This window comes from Hypoxylon trugodes (assembly GCF_022578975.1).
Source record: "Hypoxylon trugodes strain CBS 135444 unplaced genomic scaffold F4822scaffold_2, whole genome shotgun sequence".
NCBI lineage: Eukaryota > Fungi > Ascomycota > Sordariomycetes > Xylariales > Hypoxylaceae > Hypoxylon > Hypoxylon trugodes.
The window spans coordinates 141,266-166,846 of record NW_026250017.1 but is presented as its reverse complement, the minus strand read 5'-3'; the positions used below and the strand labels follow the sequence as shown (position 1 = coordinate 166,846).

At 47.0% G+C, this 25,581-nt stretch overlaps 12 protein-coding genes across 12 annotated transcripts; 8 read left to right on the top strand and 4 right to left on the bottom strand.

Moving 5' to 3' along the window:
• Positions 1 to 496: 496 nt before the first annotated feature.
• Positions 497 to 3,297, top strand: F4822DRAFT_425013 (nitrogen assimilation transcription factor nirA; the record flags this gene model as incomplete). The annotated part of the gene is made up of 4 exons (XM_051460263.1): positions 497 to 1,836; positions 1,885 to 2,003; positions 2,086 to 2,320; positions 2,376 to 3,297. 4 exons carry the CDS (start codon positions 497 to 499, stop codon positions 3,295 to 3,297), a joined length of 2,616 nt encoding a protein of 871 aa, XP_051317566.1.
• Positions 3,298 to 5,129: 1,832 nt separating this feature from the next.
• Positions 5,130 to 7,410, top strand: F4822DRAFT_388446 (FAD/NAD(P)-binding domain-containing protein). Its single transcript, XM_051456893.1, has 2 exons — positions 5,130 to 6,622; positions 6,688 to 7,410. The coding sequence occupies exons 1-2, from the start codon at positions 5,768 to 5,770 to the stop codon at positions 7,141 to 7,143; spliced, it is 1,311 nt and encodes a 436-aa protein (XP_051317565.1). The 5' UTR covers positions 5,130 to 5,767; the 3' UTR covers positions 7,144 to 7,410.
• Positions 7,411 to 7,732: 322 nt separating this feature from the next.
• Positions 7,733 to 9,699, top strand: F4822DRAFT_388445 (uncharacterized protein). Its single transcript, XM_051456892.1, has 9 exons — positions 7,733 to 8,095; positions 8,158 to 8,200; positions 8,261 to 8,272; positions 8,323 to 8,559; positions 8,616 to 8,818; positions 8,871 to 9,009; positions 9,156 to 9,241; positions 9,299 to 9,471; positions 9,522 to 9,699. The coding sequence occupies exons 1-9, from the start codon at positions 7,962 to 7,964 to the stop codon at positions 9,557 to 9,559; spliced, it is 1,065 nt and encodes a 354-aa protein (XP_051317564.1). The 5' UTR covers positions 7,733 to 7,961; the 3' UTR covers positions 9,560 to 9,699.
• Positions 9,700 to 10,685: 986 nt separating this feature from the next.
• On the top strand, positions 10,686 to 12,749 carry F4822DRAFT_105461 (MFS general substrate transporter). The gene is made up of 3 exons (XM_051452384.1): positions 10,686 to 11,142; positions 11,212 to 11,486; positions 11,545 to 12,749. Exons 1-3 carry the CDS (start codon positions 10,879 to 10,881, stop codon positions 12,686 to 12,688), a joined length of 1,683 nt encoding a protein of 560 aa, XP_051317563.1. The 5' UTR covers positions 10,686 to 10,878; the 3' UTR covers positions 12,689 to 12,749.
• On the bottom strand, positions 12,750 to 13,872 carry F4822DRAFT_105473 (HAD-like protein). The gene has a single exon (XM_051452385.1). The coding sequence runs from the start codon at positions 13,533 to 13,535 to the stop codon at positions 12,810 to 12,812; it is 726 nt and encodes a 241-aa protein (XP_051317562.1). The 5' UTR covers positions 13,536 to 13,872; the 3' UTR covers positions 12,750 to 12,809.
• F4822DRAFT_105452 (uncharacterized protein) lies at positions 13,823 to 15,602 on the top strand. Its single transcript, XM_051452383.1, has one exon. It carries the CDS (start codon positions 14,111 to 14,113, stop codon positions 15,443 to 15,445), a length of 1,335 nt encoding a protein of 444 aa, XP_051317561.1. The 5' UTR covers positions 13,823 to 14,110; the 3' UTR covers positions 15,446 to 15,602.
• F4822DRAFT_425008 (Isochorismatase hydrolase) lies at positions 15,532 to 16,218 on the bottom strand (the record flags this gene model as incomplete). The annotated part of the gene is made up of 2 exons (XM_051460262.1): positions 15,532 to 15,744; positions 15,796 to 16,218. 2 exons carry the CDS (start codon positions 16,216 to 16,218, stop codon positions 15,532 to 15,534), a joined length of 636 nt encoding a protein of 211 aa, XP_051317560.1.
• Positions 16,219 to 16,397: 179 nt separating this feature from the next.
• On the top strand, positions 16,398 to 18,354 carry F4822DRAFT_105433 (MFS general substrate transporter). Its single transcript, XM_051452381.1, has 2 exons — positions 16,398 to 16,714; positions 16,771 to 18,354. The coding sequence occupies exons 1-2, from the start codon at positions 16,576 to 16,578 to the stop codon at positions 18,183 to 18,185; spliced, it is 1,554 nt and encodes a 517-aa protein (XP_051317559.1). The 5' UTR covers positions 16,398 to 16,575; the 3' UTR covers positions 18,186 to 18,354.
• A 2-nt stretch (positions 18,355 to 18,356) lies between these two features.
• Positions 18,357 to 19,090, bottom strand: F4822DRAFT_105448 (uncharacterized protein). Its single transcript, XM_051452382.1, has 3 exons — positions 19,052 to 19,090; positions 18,771 to 18,954; positions 18,357 to 18,711 (listed from the first exon to the last, which is right to left on the bottom strand). The coding sequence occupies exons 2-3, from the start codon at positions 18,815 to 18,817 to the stop codon at positions 18,528 to 18,530; spliced, it is 231 nt and encodes a 76-aa protein (XP_051317558.1). The 5' UTR covers positions 18,818 to 18,954; positions 19,052 to 19,090; the 3' UTR covers positions 18,357 to 18,527.
• Positions 19,091 to 19,608: 518 nt separating this feature from the next.
• Positions 19,609 to 21,668, top strand: F4822DRAFT_105411 (cytochrome P450). Its single transcript, XM_051452380.1, has 5 exons — positions 19,609 to 19,798; positions 19,861 to 20,011; positions 20,072 to 20,131; positions 20,184 to 20,798; positions 20,853 to 21,668. Exons 1-5 carry the CDS (start codon positions 19,745 to 19,747, stop codon positions 21,530 to 21,532), a joined length of 1,560 nt encoding a protein of 519 aa, XP_051317557.1. The 5' UTR covers positions 19,609 to 19,744; the 3' UTR covers positions 21,533 to 21,668.
• On the top strand, positions 21,669 to 23,178 carry F4822DRAFT_105390 (uncharacterized protein). Its single transcript, XM_051452379.1, has 2 exons — positions 21,669 to 22,411; positions 22,465 to 23,178. Exons 1-2 carry the CDS (start codon positions 22,045 to 22,047, stop codon positions 23,082 to 23,084), a joined length of 987 nt encoding a protein of 328 aa, XP_051317556.1. The 5' UTR covers positions 21,669 to 22,044; the 3' UTR covers positions 23,085 to 23,178.
• Positions 23,179 to 23,972: 794 nt separating this feature from the next.
• Positions 23,973 to 25,570, bottom strand: F4822DRAFT_105372 (DUF1691-domain-containing protein). Its single transcript, XM_051452378.1, has 2 exons — positions 25,172 to 25,570; positions 23,973 to 25,092 (listed from the first exon to the last, which is right to left on the bottom strand). The coding sequence occupies exons 1-2, from the start codon at positions 25,407 to 25,409 to the stop codon at positions 24,329 to 24,331; spliced, it is 1,002 nt and encodes a 333-aa protein (XP_051317555.1). The 5' UTR covers positions 25,410 to 25,570; the 3' UTR covers positions 23,973 to 24,328.
• Positions 25,571 to 25,581: the final 11 nt, after the last annotated feature.

Below are 25,581 nucleotides of genomic sequence, written 5' to 3'. Positions count from 1 at the left end.
GCGCTCTTCTTTTTACATATCAGAATCCACGATACATGTTTACTCTTTCCTACACATACATATATCTTCACATCTTACGCATTCTACACTCCCTACGCGCTACATTAAATAAGAATATTTACGTAGCATAGCATCAATAATCCTATTACAATACTCTCACTTGACCAATCAAGAATACATGTCAGGTTCTTATTAAACTGCCCCGCGTGTTTCTCCGTCCGTTCCTTACACAAGCTGGATCGCCGTGCCAGGTAGGAAAAAAAGCAAGAAAAAAAGCAAAAAACAGCAAAAGAAAAGAGATTTCACCTAAAAACTCGCAAACACTTGTTCCCCTTACCAAATTGGCCAATTCAGGCACGCCTTCTTCCGAGGTAGCTCGCATTAGCGACGCGCCTCTTCGCCATTCCTTATCGTCGGCTGGCGTTAGAAGGCGTGTCTATGCGGACGTACCTCTACCCCTACTCCGAGCATGCCCTACCGGCCCTAAACTATTATAATGGAGGGGGAGCCAGACAGCGGACCCTCCACTGGCCAAACATCCTCGTCATCCAAACCTACACCAAAACATGAAGCCTCGGCGACAACTTCTGGCAATTCCGGCGCGGGCGGTGCCTCTAACACACAGCTTTCCAAAAGAAGGAGAGGTCTCGGTGTCGTTACTCCCAATGCGTGTACCGAATGTCGAAAGAAGCGCGCCAAATGCGACGGCCAAAAACCCTGCGGTCGGTGCAAATCGCAGAAAGACGTCGAATGCATATACGAGATTCCTGTGCGACAGTCGAAAGAGAATTTGCGCCACGAAATCGAAGCCTTGCGGCGCCAACAACGCCAGAGCGATTCCGTCTTTTCTGCCCTTGTCCGCCCCGAATTAGTTGAAGAAGTCCTACAGAGGCTGCGCCAAGGACAATCCGTCGAGGGAATCTCGGAATGGTTGGGTGGTACTTCTCTACCTGCTGCGGGAGGCGCACTGCCCGGATTCGCAAGACCGAACGAACCTAGAGGTGGAGTGACATTGCCTCCTCTCTCAACATATGGTGGAACACTTGCTGGTCCGGGAGGTTACAACACTATGGGAATGAGCCCCGCGACTGCCCAGACACACGGTATGAATCAAGAGTTCGACCCTAACAGCCCTTGGAATTTCTCGTCGCACAGCCAGACCGTGTCAACCCGCAGCGACTCTCATCCCGATATCATGCAATGGACGGCGGAAGCCCCTCCTCGTTCGCGAGTCGGTTTGTGGCTACAGGATCAGTCATCGCCGGCAACAGAAGGAGCCCGATATCGTGGGGTAGACCAAGTGCTTGCGCCAATAGATTCTCCGGAGATGAAGGTCCCACCCGAGTCGTGGACTGCCGTGACATCAGATGGTAGTCTGGTATCGCATCTTCTGGCACTTTATTTCTGTTGGGAATATCCAACATTCGCATCCCTCAGCAAAGAGCATTTCCTGAGAGATTTTCGGGACGGCCGGGAACGATATTGCTCACCGATACTGGTAAATGCGTTGCTAGCTCTGGGCTGTCGATTCTCCACCCAACCCAACACGAGAGCAAACCCAAACGACCCACGCACAGCAGGTGATCATTTTTTCAAGGAGTCTTTGAGGCTCTTCTACCGAGAACAGGAGCATCACAATTTAACCACTATTCAAGCCTTGGGGATAATGTCCATTCGGGAAGCGAGTTGTGGGAGAGATTCCGAGTCTTGGTACTACGCGGGGCAAAGTATACGCTTAGCTATCGAAATGGGACTACATCGCCTTCAAAACGATGGCGATGAAGACGAGCTTGCCGTGCAAGCTGCAACATTCTGGGGCGCTTTTGCTCTCGATCAGTAAGCATGCTATCAGTTGTTTTAATGTACTTTTCTAACATATTAAAGCGCATGGTCACTAGCGACTGGCTCTTTGCCGCAATGCTCCTGTTTTCCGCATTTGCCGCCCAAGCCTGCTATCATTGATGATATAGAGGCATCCCTGTGGGTGCCATATACTGATGATGGTAAGTAATTTGAATAAACACCGCCTTGGTTGAATTCTGAGCTAGTCTGGAGATATTGGATGTCATCTGATTGATTGTACAGGAGCTCCTCTTCAGAGATCTTGTGAGCAACCTTCCAACGTTAGATCCGTTTATAAGTGCTTCTGTGAGCTCAGCGAGCTTGTCCACCAATCATTATACGTTCTCCACTCCCCCGGAAAACCCGTCACGAGTCGGGATCTACTCAGCATTTATACGCAATACCTTAATTGGTATGATAGGATTCCTGAAGTCCTACGATTAGGGCATAATTTCACACCTGCTGTCCTTTTCGCTCAGTGAGTATTGTTATGATATATCTATACTGCAATCTTTGACTTATCAGTTTGTTAGTATGTATTATCACTTCGCCATTCTACTCCTTTTCCGACCCCTTATAAAATTACGAATCATTGGCTCCAGTATACTTCCTCGCGATGTTTGCGCTCAGGCTGCAGATGCTATTCAAGGCCTCCTCCGTTCGTACTCCCAGCTATACACCCTCCGCCGTACGCCATCGTTTGTGCCATACTTTGTACTTACATCCTCCATCATGCATCTTGCTGTGGGCGCGGAGGCTTCCAAGGGACAGTCCACCTCGCCGACAGAATTATCTAATCCTCTGACGGTTAAGCCCGAAGATAGCGAAGTGGAGCACGGAACCAGGCGATTATCTTCTAGCCATAGGGACGATGCCGAACCGACATCACCATCCAGTACGATTACCGCGAAATTGAGTCCGAGAGTTGCTGGAGCTTTAAGCCAGGGGATTGCACACTTGACGGAAATGGCACCATGCCATCATTTCGCACACCAGGCGCTAAACATATTACAATACCTTGCCAAGAAGTGGAACATCGAAGTAGATATCCCACCTAGCACCGGCGTCTCGCAAGAAATCGACAATTCAGTTCGGCCAACGACTAGTAGCCTCAATTTTTTCTCGCCAAACGTGAACGAGGAGGATTTCCTTTGCGCATGGGGCACTCGCGATGTCGGCGGCCCCGGAGGCGCGCAGAGAAGACATTCATCACCAACTCCACAAGCCCATGTTGGTCGTGGAGAAAAGATGGAAGGGATAATTGAAGAAAGCAGAATGAGAGAAGCAGCAGAACAAGATCCAGTGCCTAGTTTTGCACCCGGAAGCGGTGTTGGTCCGATGGCGCACAGTGCCAAAAGCTTGGAAAACCCACTCTTTTGGCCGTTCCCCATGCAAGGCCGTCCTATGTTGCCAGAGGGTAAAGAACTCGAAAAAGCCGGATTCCGCCCTTTATAGGTAGTTTCGGCGGGGACCTCGATGAGTTGAAACTACGGTGAATGAGGACTAAGACGTTGGTTAGGCCTGTCTTATCGACTTCTGGATTGAAATCCCGATGTCGGCTTTGTAGACACGCCAGTCATACCTCTCTTGTCTTCGAACATCGTGTGTTCTGGATTTTCCTAATGGATACTAATCAGTGGAGCACACCCTGGAGCGACCAAGGGACGTGGATATGACAGTATAGACTTACAGAAGAAATCTCGGCACCAGGGCTGGCGGAAAATAGGCGTGCTTTTCGCGATACAGGGAATTTTGGGTGTTCTATGTGATGACGGTAAACAAAATTATCACGATGGGAGAAATTAAAAACGCGAGATGATACCCCTAGCATACGAATGCGCTTGTCTTGAGCTTCGCTCTCGGGATTGATTGGGACTTGTAACTCGAAAGCACCTCTCTAGGTTGCTTTTACATAGGCAATGATGCTATGAATATGAAATGAAGAAAAGACAAGACGTACGGATCATCATGCTCCACATACATGGGGATCTGTAACTCATTACGATTTTCTCACCAATCCAGATTACAGGTCTGTTCATCCCTCTTGAGCGGCCTGGGCTTCCAGCTAACTATGAATGGTTACCCAAGTCATGCCACGTGAAGTGAATGCATTGCTAGTTCTATCAATAAGTTATTTTTGTTTCAACAGCAGAAGTCTCAGCTTGGATATTCGCGGTGGGTCAATTGTTTCCCACTTACATACGAAGCATTGAGGTCCACCACAGAATCCATCGCAGTTTTTAAGAAAACCATCATGATCTATGATCTAGGCACTTGAAGCCGAATAACGAGTTTCGCGATATCCGATATAAAAAAAAGTCGCTGCCTAAGCTAAGTTACTATGCGACGACAAGCTCAAAATATCACTTCCCTAATTGACCAATTAAAAATTGTAGATCTAAATGGTAGATCGTTTGGCTAGGGAGTATAGCCTACCTAGTCATAAAGGCGTGGCAAGTCAGTTAGACCTAGCTGGGGGGGATGATATAATTATTAATTCCAATAATGGAATATGTATGGCCTTTTGTTGGGTTTGAATTTATTCTCAGTATCATAAATTCAGATGCCTGATTGCCGTTAAATCCCACAAGATTTCCAAGAATACTTGCTACTCGTACGTCAGTAGGAGGATCGCTTTCTTGACTGCGCAAAACTTTTTAACTAACTCCTTTCGATACAATCAAAAGGCCAAGGATGACCAGGAATAGAATTAGGGTTTTGGGAGCCGCGAGATCAGTTTGGGTGGGCAGGCAAGGGATGTTTCAACCCGCTGAGAATGGAGAAATGGATGAATGCGTGATTCTTTTCCCCCGACTCTCCTTCTCGGGCATATATTCACGACTTGTTTACCATGCCCGGTCCCGTATGGTGCTGCGCCTATATTTAACGGGTACGTAATCGATGTTATGTTGAGGTTAGAGAACCTCTTAGAATCGTCGCTTTAGTACTAATTTTTACACAAATTTCGGAATGCGCGCTCGATCAATTTGTCTCTACCTACCTAGGTAGGAGTTGAATTCTTGCTGTCCTAGCACTAGACGATACCAAGCTGGGTCCTGGCCTACATTTTATCTCGATGCCTACGAGGGATCTTCGCTGCGCGCTATTTGGGGTGGCCGTTGGGGACGGCGCGTGTCAGCTAATCGAAGCTGACACCCCCTGTTCGACCCGATCTCACCAAGTTCCCCCCAGAATCCATGATATCCTCTATGATTGGTTCAATGGGAATTCAATTGTTAAATCGGGTGCTGCAAAGGAACTCGCACCAGTTGCTAAATCGAGTATGGGCCACGAGTGTCCACACCCCCTGTTGAGGCTAACGACGATCCGCGGTACCGGGCCATGCCATGTCACTTTCCATGTGCGCCGTCCTAGACGATCACTAAACCAACTCTTTTCCACCATCCCACTATTCCACTATCAACAAGAATCCCTGCCTTTGGGGGCTAAGATCACGTAGATGACTATTCTGCGACTCACGCCGAATGTTTATGTAGATCAACCCTAACCAATCCTGCCGTTCAGATCTATGGGTCCTTTACGCCTCAGCCCTATATCCATCATTAGAATGAAACACTTCCCCATAGATAGGAACGATAATGCTCGGGCTCATTAGGGGAATAACACGGTGGGGGTAATTCTTAACTCGGGACCGGTAATGGTATAGCGAACTTACAGATATCATGGTCCGATATTGGAAGACCATGTTATTATAAGCGGAGTAGCACATGAGCGCCGTGAATGGGGCTCATATCCTGACATTCTCTATTTAGAGAATAGAGAACTTACTTAAAGAACAACCGCCCTTGATAAGTATTCACGGACCATGATGTCCAAAACCACAGCGTTATTTATTTTCTGACGACTAGCCCACTAAATCGCAGCAGCAATTTTTCATGAAAACTCATTGTTACTCCCAGACAACATGTCGAGTTCGCCTTCAACCATAAGAGTAGCCATAATTGGCGGTGGTTTAGCCGGTGCGGCAGTTCTGCGCGGGCTTCTGCGATATCCTCACATTGTTGTCGATATGTATGAATGTCGACCTGCGTTCAGAGAAGAAGGACCAGCGCTGGGATTCACCACAAGCACGCAAGATATTCTAGCTGCCATCGACCCTGACTTGCAGAGGTGTTTAGACCGCGCCGGGGCCGTTCTCACCACAACCGAAACACGATTGGCTAGTGGTCCTCATATTGGAAGAGAGATAGACATCAACGGTCTTGGAGAACGGTGTAAGAAAAATGTCGACCGCCAGGCTTTTCTAAATGAGATGCTCCGCGGTATGCCTCCGCGCATGATGCATCCTGGTACGCGGATATCGTCTGTGACGGAGCTGGGTCCTGGTCAAGGACTAATGCTGCATTTCGCGGATGGGTCCCAGAAGAAATATGATATTGTCGTGGGTGCCGATGGTACCCATGGTTTCACACGGCGACTTGTTCTCGGTTCCGATGAGTTCTTGTCCAACGCGTATCCCACGGGGTTCTGGAGGGTGTCTATCAAAGTGCCCCTAAGAAGGGCACAGCGAGCTATGGGTTCGCAGTATTCGGATCCGAGGAACCCACGTCAAGTTACCTGGATCGGAGACGGGACCGCCATGATCCATGAGTTGCTCGATAATAGTAGAGAGGCACAGATCGTCGTCTACGGTAGGACGGATGAGGCAACGGAGGAAAATGGAGCTTCGCAGTCTTCTTGGGCCAGGCTTTTTACGCCGGATGAGTTCCAGGAGATATTTTCTACTAACCGGGTTCCGATGTGTCATGGGATGGTTGATGTAAGTAATTTTCCCACTCAAGGAGCTGCGAAGTGTTCAGATACTAACTGAGATCTTGTCTATAGCTTATACAGAGCGTTTATACCGTCCAAATGGCTGCTATATGTCAGTTGGAACACAGGCCGGCGCCGACTTTCGTAAGTAGCAACATATGTCTGATCGGGGATTCGGCGCATAGTATGTTACCATTCCAAGATGCCAGTGTCAGCATCGCGCTTGAGGAAGCACTTATTCTTAGTACTCTCCTCGGCCGATTGCCATCAAAAGAGGCAATTCCGGCTGCTCTACAGGCTTATGACCATGTGTGCCGACCGCGTGCTGAACAAGCCGCCGAGTCCAGCGCCGAGACCGGGTTCCTTGTCACAGGCCGGGCAACGGGCGTCGGACTCGACGCTAACTTACTCCAGCAGCATTTGTGGCATAAATATGAGTTCCTGCTTGACGGGACTACCGATGAGCGAAGAACTGCTGCTACTATGGTTATGGACCAACTAATGGGAGTTGAGTCGGGATGGGCATAATGACATGCCTTTCCCTCATTCACTACTCTCGCTTTTTATTGAAACACTCTTTTCCGGAATTGGGATTTAACACGGCGGGGAGGAACGCGTCTTTCATTTATCATGCATAGCGATGGTTTGGGTAAGCATTTTGGCTGGGCGTATACGAATGGAAATTTGATGACTTGATTATTGTGACGCTTGTTAACGCGATGACTATGTTCTACTGTACCTACCTTACGTTCATTTACGATTAGACATAGAATGGATATTTTACTGTGTTTTGCTACGACGAAGCCCAATTTTCCATAATTATTGAGTCTGTATTGAGAAATGGGACTAGTACTACTGGGTATCTGGGCTAGCAACTGTCAGCGACAACAGCAACGGCGATTCTCAAAACTTGGCCGATACAATTTGAAATTGGAATAATTCTAGATACTTGCGATTATATTATGGTGGCGTCTATAGCCGCGCTGACTTGTTTAATTGATTGCGGTTCGCATCGGATTCGAGTACTGAAGATTGTAGGCATGATGTATTATGATGCGCCTGCGTATCCGGCAAAATAGGTCGCCGGCCAATGAAGACTACCATATATCAATACCCCACGAACCTCTACGAGATAGTAGTGGCTAGTATGATATTAATAATAAAAGTTAATTGCTACTTCATAATCTAATTATAAGATATAGCCGGCACTTGGTTGGGATATGATGGAAGACTCCTCTTTATTTTAGGTAAACTGGTACAATAGGACGATCTGTCTTTGCTTGTCCCATTTTTCGAAGCGAAGCCAATTTCAATCCACTCATACTGGTATTCTGACATAGGTCACGATGTTTTGGTCTGCTCTATTGTCCGTCGCGGCGCTTGCCGAGGCCTTGCCGCAGACAACTCCGATAAAGGGTCCCGGAGATAACAGTTTAGTTCGATTCGGATGTAGTCAGGTTGTTATCGAGAGACTCGATCCGTAAGTCTTACCTACGTTTCGTGAGACGGGTTTTGAAATAGGTATATCTAATTTTCTTCTAGTCTTGTCAATCCCGGACTCAACCCATCTCCACACCTTCACCAGGTTCGTCGCAAGACCTAAAACGCTTTAAAACAATCAGTTTCACTAACTAATACTATAAAGATCGTGGGAGGAGTACGTAACTACGCGGGAAATTCTACTCCCTATCTAACTAATTTCTATAGAACGCTTTCAACGCTTCGATCCCCACCACGGACGTCTCTAGTCTCGCTACTTGTACTACTTGCACATTCAGCGAAGACTTTTCAAACTACTGGACCGCGAATTTGTACTTCAAGGCCCGAAATGGTACCTACAAGCGCGTCCCTCAGATCCCGAATCGATTCTTCGATGGGGAACAGGGTGGTGTTACAATTTATTACCTCTCACCGGGTAAGAAGAAGGTCACCGCTTTCAAACCCGTAAGAATTACAATGTATCATCAAAACCTACCTTAATTACTGAAATTAGTATCCAGGGTTTTCGCATGCTAGTCGGAGACTCTATGCGACGTGAGAAGAAGGGCTCGGGATTGAAGTCTCAGAGCTGTTTCCGCTGCTTCACCGGTCCGGATTTCAAGGGTGACGACTATTCGCCATGCGCCGACCCCAAGTTGGATACCGAGACATTCCCTTCGGGCCCGTGTCTAGGCGGTATCCGATCGAACATTCACTTCCCGACGTAAGAAATAGACAAGTTCCGTAGACCTGGTGAATATGCTGACGGGACTTAGCTGCTGGGATGGAGAACGCTTGGACACTCCGAATCATCAAGATCACGTAGCATACCCTGTGACCGGTCCCTCATCGTTTGCTACGACCGGCGAGTGCCCGTCTACCCATCCGATCAAGATCCCGCAGTTGATGCTTGAGGTAAGTTGTCATAAGGCCTAACTTGCCCCCTTTCCCTCCTTGTGTAACACGGACTCCGATCCGATCGACATTAGCCGAAAAACCAATATCGGAATAAGCTCCGATACAACTTGTTCTCTGAGCGAATATTAATTCGATTACTTTAGATTGTTTGGGACACGACTGCATTTAACGACCCCAATGACTGGCCCGAAGACGGCTCGCAGCCATTTTATCTTAGCACGGGCGACAAGTAAGTTCACATCAAAATATCCTCACGTTCTAGACCACATTACTAAGACCTAGCTAGTACTGGTTATGGCCAGCACGCGGACTACGTTTTTGGATGGAAGGATGATGCACTCCAAAGACTGATGGATGGTGCATGCTTTGGTAACACATGCGAGGGTGTCAAGACGCAAGAATTTACCGAAGCGAACAAGTGCTCTGTGCCGAACACTGTTGATGAGGTTACCGAAGGATGTAAGTTTCCCATGCATGAGTTAATAGAACGCAATTCTAACACCAAGCAGGGCTCGAGCAGCTTCCTGGAGACGGAAGCGGGGCTTAAAGGCGGTCTGCGAGCAAGCATTGATCTCGATGGAGAATTAGATATGCTAGATCTGATAGGTAGCCTCTAGAGATCTACGATCTCCTTGTGGTACAATAATAATGCGTCGAATGTTCGTTACATTCCGACATCCCTATAAATTGTCCCTGAAGCCTATTTGAGTGCAGCCCCTTTATAGACCCCACCCTCCACCATACCTACGATGCTACCTACCTAGGACCTAGATGAAGCCATGAGTGCAGCATGAACGCAGGTAATCCAGGTAAAAAGTAGAAGCGATCTATAATATTATATCGGGCAGGTTCTCGGGTAGAGTCGAGTGCTTCGAACCTCATAACAAGAATTGCTGTAGTTACGAGGCGGCATTCGGTTGATTCCCCTGCCGCTGAAAATTCCGGCACACCACTCATTTATAATTAGCAATTTAACCAATATAGTGTCGCCACCTATTATATCAGGACGCCTGATTAAATCATAAGGTTATTTCGATAATATTCAGAATACCGTCTATTTTTCTAGACCGATACACGATGGATCATTCAACAAACTGCAAACGTCACCATCATTCGCTAACCAGGTTTATATAGACGGTAGTTGAATAGCAACCAGATAGGAAAAAGAAAACTTCAATAGCGTCAAATTAACCCCATTCAGTCGCTTTGTAGGGTATTACTAAGAGTGTATGTTCCCATGATTAGGTATTTTCCGACTAAACCTCAAATCGATCATGTAGGTACGGAGTAGTTCCCATTGGGGAATGTAAGGTCCCTTGGTTCAATGCGACACCATGTTACCCAGCTCATAGCAACATGGTATCCGGAATCCCATAGCCGACGAGAAACCACAGACGTGGATCTTTTGCCGAATTTAAAAATCCAAGATTCCGTCCAGCGCGTTCAGCTAGGGGCGAATGGGCGAGTCCAGAAACCCTAGATTCAACTGACTATCTTTAAATGAATGGTGCTTCCTCCCATAGTAGTTTAGACAATGGGACTAGCTTACACGTGTACTTCGTAAATAGTTGGAAAATATCCCCATACTAGCCATTGCCGTGATGCCTTCATGCTACTCCAAGCAAGGTTCCCCGCAGTCTGTACGGAATGCCATGCGAGATGTGTGGTAGACTAACCCCAGACTCCACCACTCCCGGAGCTGATCCCTCTAAACGTACTCCAATAATTCAAGGGGCATTATATGAACGTCTTGGAGATACCCTGCTATTGTTATGGTTATAAGTCGTGTTGACTGCCACCCAAGAAAAAAAAGTTGATGTCCCCCAACCGCCAACCTTTCGCGTACTCATAGAAAAGTTCTTCATCATGGGTCTCGGAGTATTGGAAGATAAACATCTGGCTCACGTCCCTGGGACAGCCCTTCTCACAGATGTTATCGGTTCGGATAACCTTCACCATCATGGCAAACTCAACACATCAACTCTACGCCATGGAAAAGGCAAGGATTCGGATATTTTGCTGGTACCACAACCGAGTAACAGTCCGAATGATCCTTTGAATTGGCCTTTATGGAAGAAGGATCTCATGTTGTTTTTCATCTGCATCGATACTGCAGTAGTAGGAGCATGGGTGAGTTTCCCCCCGTAATGAGATCGCGCTACTATTGTACTCAGGCTAATCACACGTTGTCATCAACAGGGTCCCATGATCTCGCCTGGTTACGTCCAAATGGCCGCTCAGTTTGGCCTATCTTACAATACTCTTAACGCCCAGCTCGGATATGGTGTCCTAGTCATTGGTTTATCATGCTTCTTCACAAATTCGATGGCCGTGGTTTGGGGACGAAGACCTGTTTTCCTTCTTGGAAACTTGCTGCTGTTCATTAGTAGCATTGGTGGATATTATGCGAACTCTTTCGGCAGTTTACTTGGATTCCGACTCTTAGGTTGTATTGGAATGTCTCCATTTGAAGTGTAAGTGCCAAGGCGATGCTCATAGAAATGAAAGCAGGTGCTGATTTACTTTTTCCAGGTTGGTTACCACTACCATTGCGGATATTTACTTCGTTCACCAACGTGGAGTCCGACTCGCAGCTTGGGGTCTCTGCCTATCGATCGGTGTCGGAGGCGGCACAATTATCTCTGGTTATATCATCGAAGGATTGGGTTGGAATTGGACATACGGTATCTGCGCGATCATGTTCGGCGTCTGGATAGTCGTTCTCTTCCTTTTCTGCCCCGAAACCGCATATAAAAGAGATGCTTCTCTAAACATCGACCTTGGCACAGGACAAGATAATGCGGATAAGCTGGTCGGAGAGGAAATTACCAAGAACAAAGCAGGGACCGAGTCGCCTGGAGCAGAAAACGTCGAAGTTGAAGTCATCGAACGTGCTCCGACAAGCGGTACATGGTCGGAAGAGAAGCACAGTTACTGGCACGATTTGAAGATCTACCACGGAAGGGTATCCGACGATCCATTTTGGAAGGTTCTCACTCGACCCTTACTAATGCTCGTATTCCCGCAAGTCCTCTTCTCCTTCTTTGCATATGGTCTTACAACCTCCTGGCTGGTTGTGGTCGGTAGCGTATTAGCTCAATTGTTTACGGCCCCTCCCTACAACTTTACCGTCTCCGGCGTTGGCCTCGTTTCGATTGCTTCGCTTATAGGTGCAATTGTCGGTGCTTTCATATCCGGCCCCATCGCTGATTGGATCATCAAGACTATGTCTAGGAGGAATAACGGTATATATGAGCCTGAGTTCCGACTCGTTCTTATCGTGATCACATTCTTGCTAGGAGGCATGTCATTCTTCGGGTTTGGTTGGTCGCTTCAACAACAGGATCCTTGGATCGCCCCTGTGATCTTCTATGGCTTGCAGTATTTCAGTGTGGGATTCATGAGCATTGCCGTGTATGGTTACCTCACGGACTGCCATCGCGACAAGGCTCCGGAAGCTTTTGCCGCGATCAACCTGAGAAATATCTACTCATTCGGCATGAACTACTTTATTTCAGATTGGATAAGCAGCCAGGGCCCGAAGGAAGTGTTCTTGATCATTGGTGGTATCCACGTCTTTATCTGCCTGTGCGCGATTCCGATGTACATCTTCGGAAAGAGATGCAGGAGTTGGACGAGTCGGGTGAAGCTATTTGAGAAGGTCATGCAGGCATGAGCATCTGAAATGAGTACGGAAGTGTGGAAGAGCTAAGTTGTAGACGATAGAGGGACACGCAAGATACGCAGTGTAGTGAAGTAGCAGTGTGCATGATTTATTAACAGATAGTTCAACACATTTATGAAGCATTGAGTTCTGCTTCTAATGCATCAGCCATGTCCCCTAGTGTGTTGAATTTCCAGTCGTAAATTTCCTTCTCCCTATTACCCATAATTGCCCCTGGCCTCTCGATCCACACTGATTTTATTGCCATGGTTCGTGCTGGATGATGATCATGAAACTGACTCTGTGCGGTCTGTAACACCTGTGCCTTTTCAACACCGAACTTTTCTTTCACGGCTTTGAGCATGTACTCAAAGTTCTTAGGGTTTGGCTTATAGGAGCCGACATCCTGGGCCGTGATCACCAGATCAAATGGGAATCCTTTTAGCGGGCCAGAATTGGTTAGACCAAACGAGACACGATCAATGTTGGAGAGCACAACTAGCTTGTAATGCTTAGCTAGTCGGTGCAACGCGTCGACAGTATCCGGGAATGCCGGCCAATCGCGTACGGAATTACCGAAAGCTCTCGACTCTTCTTCAGTTGGTGGTGCTAGTCCTAGCTTTTGCGCCACTCGCCCGTAAATCTTAGTTAAGAGCTGAGAGTACGGCATATCAGGAGTTTCTTGTTGCTGCTTGACCTCAAATTCGTGGTAGGTCTCTAGTAGTTGCAGGCGGGTGATGTCCGTGCGATTATTTGAATCGAGGAGAGGTTGGAGAGCTGACAATATGCCAGTTTCATAGTCTATCAAGGTGCCGTAGACATCGAAAGAGAGGAGGCGATAATCTTTCAAGTTTGCCATGGTAATTGTTGACTTGGCAATTATCTAGCTAATATGAGGATGAAAATGGGCAATTGAAGTTGCGGTTATGGTTTCTACGCCGTCTTGAACTTCTCGTTATATCCGCAGTCAAATAATCACACGATATTCCGATAAACTGAACAGCTTCAATCGGCGGGGCTGGGAGAATGACGTAGTTGACAAGAAGGGCGCGCCTTTAGTAGCATCACGAACTTCTTCGGTCGCCGGTGGGGTAATTATTTGGGTGGGTACGTATCGACGCCGATAGAAACTCAAAAACCGTTTCGGCATTGCTCCGAAAATCTCATGTAAATGGAAAGAACTTTCTTCGCAACTGCTCTTTCGGAGATTTCTATCGGATCCCTATCCGTCGCTACTTCTCCGATCATGTGATTATATCGGCTAGCTACCGCCACTGACATCAATTCCGACGGAGGTCTCCATTAGAAACGTTCTTTCCTCTTCTTTAATCGGAACACATCCGTCGGAACGATCCGTAATATCAACATTCAACACATATTCTACGGCGGAATAACACGACACCAATGGACACATCCTGATTCTATAATATCGCCATGAAAGCTGCGAGGTATTCCACCTCTCGGCAAAAGGCTTGTCAACAGTGTTCAGCAGCGAAGGCCAAGTGCGACCGCAAGGCAGGATGCTGTGCTAGATGTTCTTTACGTGGGTTATCATGTTCTTATCCTCAGGCTCAATCACCGGATAGATCCGAACAAAACACAAGAAATAATAGCGAAAGAGGGTTACACAACGCCTTTTCCACTCCGAACACTCTCTCTACACCCAGTGGTTTGATTCCAAGTCTCGAACGCGAGACACCTGCCGGGACCGACGAAACTCAGAATTCAATAGCCGATTTAACTCAAGCTATTACCTGCGCTAGCCCAACAAATGCATCCTCGGAGACATTCATAGAAGACCAGACTCTGGTCGGCGCAAGGCCCGACGCTACGAGCCGTTTGTCCAGAAGATTGGAATCCCTCGACTTTTCTGACCTTGAGCTCTTTAGCCCGATTAATGTGGACGATATAAGTAATCGCTGGTTGAATTCATACATTCCTGTCCCTGGGCAGAAGGTTAAAGATTATCCCGCTACTATCACGGCTTTCATTTACCGGATTCTAAATTCTTATGCTGCCACTGCCGTGCGTGGCCGTGGAGCCCCGCCATTCATACACTCTTCGCAGGTTTTACCAACTTCAACAAGACCACCACTTTCTACTTGCTTGAGTTTAGTTCGGATTTGCGAAAACCCCTTACCGGGCAGTGAGATCGTCGCATCCGACGTGCTAGGGAGAGAGATGAACAATCTCTATGAGCAAAATGCGATGTATGATGATGTGACTCAATTGGCAGCTTTTCAAGCATACCTGATTTACGCCATGGTACTATTTTTCAAGCTCAACCAAGTTTCAAATGCACCTCTCCGACAGGTAATGATGAATCTTCAGCAACTTGCATGTTCAAGTAGCCGAGGAGGGCTCATGTGCATGGCAGAACAACAACGCGCTCGCCCCAGATGGGAAGCTTGGATTGTTGCCGAATCAAAGCGCCGCACATTATTCACGATGTACCTTTTTGACAGCGTGCTTTCTGCTCAAGATGGTCTTCAAACGTTCCTTGGTACTGAACTACAGGGCCTTTTCTCTTCATCAAACAAAATTCTATGGAGGGCTCAATCGCGACTCGAGTGGGAAACGGCCTACAACATCCACCTAGCGGATTGGCCAGAGGGTGATTTTCGCATTGATGAGCTTTGGCCAATTCCAGCGGGCCTTGATGACTCTGAGATTGTCGAAAGACGCAGAAGGGTAGACCGGTGGCTTGAGGATGTTGACGAGTTCGGAACGATGCTCTATGCAGTCACTAGTTGCACACACGGTGGTTGATTTCGGAGCTAACCGATCGTCCGCCACGAAGAATGAGATCAACACCACCACCACCATAATGCAGTTGGCGGCGCTTATATATAGAACTAGGACTTCTCTAGTGCCTTCAATGCATCTTCTATGGAAATTACCCTCAAATTCATTTTCGCTAAAAGGGAATCCAACATCACTCGTGCATATTCCGGATGCTGGCTAGGCGGCAATTCCAACACATTATCCGAGATGACGAAAATATTATAGTCGAAGTCGAAAAGTCGATATACAGTACTCATAACGACGCCAGATAGACTCAATCCGGACTACGACGGTTTCTATTAGCCTGATTCACTGGAATGGGATTTCCGACATACCAAGATGACCGTATCGATATTCTGCGCCCTTAAGATTTGCTCAAGGCTGTTGCCCGCACCGGCATACCATCTCGTCTTCTGGAGCACGATATCTTTTTCGTCGGTGGTGAAGTTAGGCGCTATTTGCACCGCATCGGATTTTGCGGCGAAAGAGCCGAAGCCCTCAAGAAGTTTGCCGAAAGGAGCGGTTTTTGCTAGCTCGGGTTCGCCAGAGTTGAAGAAGAGAGTGGTGAAAATGGTTAGAGGTCGGGATTCCTTCTTGTGCACAGCATCATTCCAGCGAGAACAATTAGAAATGAATTCCCGTCCGTTGGTTGTATCCTTTACGGCGTTTATGAGTACTGTCATCAAGTCCAAGTTGAGAACGGCATAATTCTTGCCGAAGGTCAAAGTTTCTTCGACTTCTTGGTGCGTGGTAACCATTGTGGGAGCTGTGGCGACTAGGATTCAAACGAACTGCTCTTCCAATCTTCTAATTCTAACGATGGTCTTGCATTCGTATCTGCAATACGAAAATGTTTGGGTTGCTAATTATCGTTACCCCTTGCTGACTCTCAAATCCGGTGACATAGCGGAGTTCCGAATTCGACGGGCTACAGCACCCTGTAATTAGGGCGGGTCGCCCCCGGAGCTCAGCTCTCAACTCCGCTAAATTTCACATTACTCAACTCCGGCCGGGAACAGTGAAACTATATGAAAGACAACGTACTCCCTTACATCAGTCTATATCCAGCTATCATAGTCAAACTCGTAGAATAATTATTTCAACTCAAGATAAAAATGCCCACCGAGGAAGAAAACGCAGGAAATCAAAATGCCAAACCATCGGAATCACCACCGACACCAGAAGAACCTTACAGTATTTTCGATAAGAGGCAGAAAGCCTTGATCATTCTCATTGTATCCACTGCTGCAACTTGTAAGTCCACACCCATAGCAAAAATATTCACATGCCTGACCAGCTCATATAAACAGTCTCCGCTTTCGCCTCAAATATTTATTTTCCTGCGCTTCCTACCATTGCGCAAGATCTTGATGTCTCGGTAGAACTTGTCAACCTCACAGTAACGTCATACCTTATTTTTCAAGGTATTGCGCCTAGTCTTTGGGGTCCCATATCGGACGTCAGGGGACGCCGTGTTGCCTACTGCTGCACATTCTTAGTATTCCTAGGCGCATGTATCGGCCTTGCGGAAGCGAAGAACTATGCTACTTTGATTGTGCTGCGATGCCTACAAAGTACCGGGAGCGCAAGCACAATTGCTATCGGATCCGGCGTCATCGGAGATATCACCACCCGTGCTGATCGTGGAGGGTACATGGGAATTTTCCAAGCCGGATTGCTTGTTCCTCTCGCAATTGGTCCGGTCATCGGGGGTGCCTTAGCAGGATCTTTGGGATGGAGGGCAATATTCTGGTTTTTGACTATTTACAGCGCCGTCTTCCTGGTTCTTTTGATCTTCCTTCTTCCCGAAACTTTGAGGTCTATTGTTGCGAACGGATGCAGAACGCCCAAGAATCCAATCGGCAGCTATCCTCTACGCACCTATCAAAAGACCACTAAAGTACACTGGAATCCGGAAGCCTCTACATCACAACCTGCCGCGAGAAAGCGCATAGATGTCACTGGGCCGTTTCGTATCCTCATTAGCAAATACGCAGCGCCAATTATCCTCTTTCTAGCCATTTACTATGCAGTCTGGCAAATGAGCATCACGGCCATGTCCTCCCTTTTCGCAGACCGTTACGGTCTCAATGAAACCCAAATTGGTCTAACATTCATTGCCAATGGTGCGGGATCTATGATAGGCACACTCATCACAGGCAAGATACTTGACATTGACTATCGTCGCGTTAAGGTTGCACACGAAGCTCAGGAAACTCGAACGATCCAAACGGAACTTGAAGCAGGTGGCAGCCCAGCTCGGTCTACTATAAACTCAGAGGACAACTTTCCCCTAGAAAAAGCGCGCCTTCGGCTTATCCCGCTTTTCTCCTGTTTTCAGTGCCTATCTATTATTCTATTCGGTTGGACGATTCAGTATCCCGACCGCGTTCACATCGCCGTACCCATCGTGTCCACATTTATTACAGGCTGGACCGCTGTGTCGACCCAGTCTGCCGTCATGACTTATTTAGTGGATATCTTCTCTGACCGGAGTGCTGCGGCGAGCGCAAGTCTGAACCTCGCCAGATGCTTGTTCGCTGCTGGTGGTACAAGCTTCATTATGCCTATGGTGAATGGTATTGGTGTCGGGTTAGCTTTCACGATTTGCGCCATCGTTCAAGCTGTCGCGCTTTTGGGTGTGGCCGTCCAATGGAGATTTGCTGGTGCATGGAGGGAAGCGGAAAGGGTTAAAAGTCAAGCAAGCCAGGAAAGCCAGGGCTAGACAGCGAGCAAGAAAAACAAAACACTACTGGCAACCTCATCAAGAGGGGGAATATAAAACTCGGGGTTCTATCATACTCCTTTTTAATAATACTTTAGAATTCACTATTGGTCGGCGATTGTATGAGTATTATAGAATTAAGTAATGCTAGTGAAGGAATATGGAATAAAATAATGAGCGCCGGCGCGTCGTCGTCTCCGGTTCTAACGACAAAGTTACATTCCCTCTTTTCTATTACCCCCCGAACGTATACCCAAGTTACCATACCCATCCTGAAAACGCCAACCCGTCGTCGCTATGAGCTTCGAAAAGTTGAAAAATACCCGGCGAAATGCCTATCATTCATTTCCCATTTCCGCTGCTCTTCGCGAAAATATCATCAAACGCCTTGATTTGGTCTCGCGCTTTATCCTCGCGACTCTTCGTACTGTCGCTTGACTTTGAGAACCCAGAGCAACGTTCGGTGACAGTCGCATCAGCGCGGAGGTATTGCTGAAGCATGTATGACTGGGTGGATTGTGATTGACTAAAATTCCTATCAGTTGAGGAATATCCAATGAACTTTCCTCGGTCGTGGATACATACCCATTACCTCCCATGGAAGTGTCGTAGTTGGTTGTGTTGGAAGACATAGTAGTCTAAGTCGTATAGACAAGTACGATATCGGCTTGCAGTGTCAAGTTTGAGGCTTTAATAGCAGATGAATGTAGATGAGATATCAAGTAGATTGGTAGATTGATATTGATCTTGGGAATGAACATTCAATTCTCTTGGAAGTCATCGTCTTAATATACACCTTCGAACTGCCCGCCCATCGACAGAAAGAATTCAAATCGACTTGAGACGAGACTTTCTGCATATCATACCTGATAATTCCCCCATCATAGCTAAAATCCAAATCAGAAGCTGAATGAAACCTGGTGTTTCGTTGAGCCGCTTTCAGATTTTGGCTTCGACCTTAATGTCCGCGGCGACGGAAGTCAAAATAGTACCCCAAACTTCCACCAGCGCCGGGCTTGTGTCACCGGGTGATTTTCTGCCTAACAGACTCGTATAATTCATAATTGACTACACAGCCACTTCATGTATCAACATGAAATTTAAGGCGCAGATTTCTAATTCTGGGAGACAGGAAATGATGGTTGACAGAATCTGAAATAAAATCTGATCCAAAACCTGCGATTAGTACCAAGGTACCCAAGAGGGAGCCTGTAAAAACAAAACCTGAAAAGAAAATCTGACGACAAAATCGGGGATATTTTATTCTTGTAAACGGTCGAAAATGACTACCTAATTCCCTGTCTTCTTGGAAATCATTATATAAAAGCATATATAACTCTCATAATGCAGATATTGAAGTAATGCAAAGAAGCAGTACATACTCCCGTCCGGGTTCTCTGCGACGGTAAGCTGACACGGTCGAGATTTCTCTCCTCCTATGACGGGGGAGGCGCTCGGTCCGCCTATTATCTTTCCTGTTTCAGCTCTTCCCTTGAGTGAAAAGCGCAGAATTCGGCCATTCCATTCCCCATCCACTACACACTCCGCATCCCTCAGCTATGGCGGCAACTGACATATTGATCGGATATGCAGTTTCTGCATCAATCTTCTATGTAAGGAACATAATATTTTTAAATCCTACTAGTCCTACGCTGCTAATAAATCGATTTCATAGGTTATCGTCTCGGTAAGCTATCGCTTACTGCTTCATCCACTCCGCAAATACCCTGGGCCTTTCATCGCCAAGTTGTCAGATGCGTATGAAGGTTACTTTGCAGCGGCTCGCCGGTTACACTTAAAAACATACCAAGATCATATCAAGTACGGTACGATTAAGTGGTGAATCCTATTGATAAGAATGAGTAAGTTATTAATAAGTCATATAGGTCCAATTGTAAGGCACGGTCCGAATAAGCTGCTGTTCAATAGTGTTACAGCTCTACGAGGTGTGTTCTAGTTAAAGAAAACATTAACACGTCAAAACTCAAACAAAAACAGATATCTACCAGAACGATCGTGTTGTTAAAGCTTCCATCTACCGGGCTTCGCAAGTCCAACCCGACAAGTACAACGTATTCAACTCTAGAGATAAGAGTATACATAGAACCAAGAGGAGACTAGTGGGCCAGGCGCTCTCTGATCATTCACTTCGGCAATTTGAACCTACATTGCTAGAAGAGGTTGACAAGTTTCTGAATGTGTTACTACGAGCATCGAAGAACTCGAGCCCAGTTAATATGACACCCACCAGTCGCCATCTCGGATTGGATGCTATCGGGCAGCTAGGCTTCGGATACGACCTCAAGATGCAATCTGAAGAGGAAAATCGCTTCTTGATGAATGGATTGGTGCTTGCTGGGATGCGTATCAATACTTGCATGAGTTTCCCACTGCTCATACATCTCCGGTTGGACCTTCTTGCTTCACTTATTCCTAATAGCATTCGAACCCGTCTCCTAGCCGTCGTAGAGAAGATGATTGCCACGCGCCTTGCTCAGCCGGTGGATGCGAAACATGACCTTCTATCTTTCATTGTCCCGAAGCTGGAGACCGACTTCAAGGATGTTAAAAAGGGCGATCTTTGGCCGGAAGCCGTGTTTTTCTTTGGAGCCGGTACGCATTCGCCCCCCTTTTACATCCCCTTCGATTCATATTCACATTTTATAGGTGGCGATACTACGGCTACTGCCATGGCTGGCGCATTCTTTTATTTGTCGCGCAATCTGGACTGTTACGAAAAGCTTGCTGCGGAGGTCAGGTCTACTTTCGCATCAGCCGACGAAATCCGAAGCGGCCGGCAACTCGCAAGCTGCCGATATCTTCGGGCGTGCATCGACGAGGCATTGCGCATGTCTTCACCCGTTTCTGCCACTCCATGGCGCGAAAAAGACCCCAAGGACGAACAGAGTCAGCCGCTAGTGATAGACGGCCAGACAATCCCTCAGGGTACATTAGTGGGGGTAAATATTTACAGTCTTCATCATAATGAGGAATATTTCCCTAATCCCTTCAAATATCAACCTGGGAGATGGCTCGTGGAAGATCATAACGCGAAAGCGGCTTTTAACCCCTTTTCAACTGGGCCTCGTGTATGCGCGGGCAAGTCCCTAGCCTACACCGAGCTCAGTCTTGTTTTGGCGAAAACGTTGTGGTATTTTGATTTTGAGCCAGCGCCAGGGCAATTGGGTAAGATCGGAGAAGGGACTCGTGGAAGAACGGATGGGAGAGGGAGGAAGGACGAATTTCAACTTTATGATATTTTTGGTTCATATCATGATGGACCTTATTTGGTATTTAGATCTAGAGCTCAGTACCACCAGGAATTGGATACGAACGGTTTTAATTGAAAATTATTTCATGACGAAATCATCAATGTTTCATATCAAATTCTACAAAAACCATGAACATGAGACTATTTACCAACTCAAGATCACAGCTTAGAATGAACTTCTGATTTTGAACCAATACAAGCTTCATTCAATTGCCATAAGTCTATTTACTTCAGTCCCGAAATTTCGGAGTTTGAGCTTCATAATTTCCTATCTCAGCAATGCTTATCTCCTTGTGCGAATAGGCGACGCTTCAATGGACTCTCGGGGTTCAGACGCCAGTGGACAGGGGCAGATTGAATTACGACGGGTTCGAGGGGTTCCCCATATCTTACAGGACCGGGTTTCGATCGTAGCGCTAAGCCATTCACCAAGACATGGAGATAATTCTCTCGGCACCATGGTAAAACCGAATGGTCGCTTCAATTTCGTATAAAGATATCGTTATGTAGTTGTTTTTACGGATATCATATGGGATTTACGTACTTGCATATTAAAAACTCGTTGGTTGTTGACTTAAGTGTCTCAAAATGGTCAAATCGAACGAAGTCGTCAAGGCCAATGAGCACTTCGCCAGCCAGCGCGTCGAGGGCGTTGTTTGCGTATTCGCTGGAGCAACAAATGGAATTGGTGCGCGAACACTCGAACGTTCGGTATCTCTATTCCAGAGTGCGACATTTTACATACTAGGACGTTCTTCTGCGCGCTTCGAGCGAGATCAGCGCCCGGTCTTAGACTCACTAAAGACCCCGGGGTGTCGCATCGTATTTATCGAAACTGAGGTTTCGCTGATTGCTGCTGTTGATGCGGCGAGTAGCCAGATCGCAGCGGCAGAGTCAAAGGTGGATTACTTATTCATGAGTATGGGCACGGGCGTACCTTTTGGAGGAGCTGAATGTATGTCTCTATTCTCTTGTTACCTATCCATTCCTAGTTCTAATTACTTGCAGATACCTCAGAGGGCCTCGAAGTATGCTTCGCATTATCATATTACTCACGCGCACGGCTCCTATCAAACTTACTCCCACTCCTCCGCCAAGCACCAAACCCGCGTGTCCTCTGTGTCCTAAACGGCGGTCGGGAAAAACTGATTGACGAAACAGACCTTGGGCTCGAAAAGCCGGGGGCTTGGTCTGTAAGGGGCGCCATCAAGCACAACACAGTCCTCATGAGCATAGCGCTAGATCGATTCGCCGCCGACGAGGGCAATTCGCACATCACATTCCTGCACAATTTCCCAGGTTTGGTGCGAACCGATAATCCGCGGAAGAAAAATCCGACCGGCTTATTAGGACTTTTGCTTCGGTTCGTCAATAAGTTCATTGTGACATTTGCGCAGTTCTTAGTTGGTATGTCGTCAAAAGAAGCGGGTGAGAGACAAGCATATCACTTGACAAGCAACACGTATGGTCCTGGATCGTGGCGCATTTCCTTGAAGGGTGATGTTGTGCCCGATAATGCGGCACTAAAGCATTATAGGGAAGCTGGCTGGATGGATAAATTTTGGGAGTTCACGGTGCGTACCTGGGATAGGGCATTAGCTCAGAGTAGTGGTGGTGTGTCAAAGTAGAGAGAGGGAGGTTTACATATTTGGAGAACCAGAATTACCCCGTTGTTTCTTTCTTGTTCTTACGTCCTCCCTTTCGTACTCTTTCGGTACCACTCATCGTCTTGCTCCGGACGTGGTAAAATGCATCCCACTTTCAATGGCTCCTCTCTCTTCCCAGCATTATATGCGTCAAAGATCGAATAACGGTTTCAATTGTATGCCAGATACATCTCATCCTCATTAATCGTAGTCCGTTGTTCTGTTTCTCCAGAAGACGCCTCATTGTTGCTGTGAGCCCAAAAATTGGCGTTGTGCATCTCCTCGCGAATCCGTACCCAGGCCATCCAGCGGCAAAGGCCGCAAGGCTCATGAGAAGGCTTCCTCCTTATATCATTGTACAGGCCATCGGTACACTTTCCATGGGCGGCAGCTAAGTCCCCAGTCGCGCGACTTGCATTCGTGGCCTCGTCGCAAGGACGTTGATAAATGATATGTGTATACATGGTCTTCGCGCACCCTGGGCACATTATGTAAAAGATAAGATCGGTGCACATGTTGCTGGATTTTCGAAGGACATCCAATTTGCTGGTAACAAGGTGACGTGGTACCCGTAATCCCTAAATGTGAATGTGTAGATGGAAGCCTGCGTATTGTACGAGGACGAGAATCCGTTTACCGTTTACGTGTGACTGAGTCTATATCGGTTGGTTCTGATCTGGCTTCCCTGCGAATCTATGGGAGATGAGACTCGCAGTAGGCTGTTAGATGCTTATTATCAATAAGCTTCGATGAAAAATAAGTAATGTTGCCGTGTAACGAATAATTTATATGAAACTACAGTAGATGCGTATTTAAATTGACGATGTTGGTGCATAACGGGACGAGGTGAACTCAAGGAACGACATAGAACAAACAAACCCACGTTAGACCATATTGTACTACTCGCTTCCAGAACTATTGCGAACCAACAAGGCGATTATTCTCACGACAAGGAGATTGGAAACCTTGTTATTTGCAAGACAATACGACAGAAACAACCGCTAGCGCGTTATTGTCCGGACGGGACATGTCCATTCGCAAGCATAAACAGCTTGGTTTATCGTAAATGGAGCTTATGAACGCCTGTGGTTAGTATTATGTAAAGAGTAGCTTCGTAATTTTTTGGAATTTCGAAAATCTATATCCTGGATAAGTCGCTAATGCTAATCTCTAATGCTATCACGTATGCAAGGATATATACAACACATACCTAGATGTTGCCAATTCTAGTGACCTGCAGCGCTGTAGATGTTATCATATACAGTGGCAAGCCAGCCTTCGACGGGACCGGCTCTTGCCACTATTCCCAATCCACCAGCAGCCCATAATGCTGCAACAGTCACAGCGACACCTTGGACGCCCCACCAGGCCCGGCGGCGACTCCTGCGCAGCCGCTTGTCGATGGTGGTCTTCTTCCAATTGGCGGGTGGGGTGAGATTGAACCACTTAGCCCAACCCCAAACCATATGACCTACGCCAACGGATAATAAGAGCGAATATGCGATCCATGGAGGTAGTGGGTGACGCGCAAAGCCGTGTGAAACGAATTGCAGCCCAATATTGGAGCTATCTCCATCAACGACGAGAGGAAGAACACGATTCATACCCACATGGGAAGCAAGTAGTCCTACGAAGAGATACCCAGAAGCGGAAATGTAGCTCAAGGGTGGCCATATATGTTTGTAGGAGAAAGACGAGGCGTTTGGATGGTTAACAGGCCACACGCCAGGAGTCGCGCCGCCGTATCTCGTCAAGTTTTGCCGCCGCCGGAGTAATCGTATAGCAACGCCGGAGGTAATATGAGCGACAACGGGGAGAGTGATTAACAAAGGTTCGGTGAAGCGAGTCTGGTAAAGTTCGCGTGCCATAAGAAGAAAAGGTTCGGAGTATGGCACGGATTGGTATACGAGAGGAAATATAGAAGTATTGGCGATATGTAGACCGGCGAAGAAGGAGAATGTGTAGGAAGAGTAACGTTGAATTCGTGATACTGACATCGGTGGTTAGTAAAGCCAGCGATCTGATTGGTGGTGGTGGGGAGGGAAGAAAAAAAAAAATAGCAATCATACAGTAGAATATTGGACCACGACCACTACCACTAAGACCCAAAGTAGAAGTAGAAGTTGATGATGTTGATGTTGATTTTAAAGTACGGCTTGAGGTTTGCGATGCATCATCTTCTGGTAAAGGCGGAAGCTCTTTGTCGTAGATTGACGCATTATCTATAGGAGAGGGATCCAGCTGGAGCAAGGATACTAATGTCTCTTCCGATGCCTTTGGATGTAAGGTACGATGATCGGGCGCCATTGGCCTCCGATTTTTGTTTGTCGCAGTGTAGAATTCGAGGTCAGGTAAGAATATGAAGATATTTTTTTTTGGAAATTGAAGTTGAAATTGGGAAGTTTCGAGTCGTCAAGTCGTCATGCTAAAAAGTTGAAGGTTTGGGCGACAAGGTAAGTACTGCGCTGGCGTCGGCGTT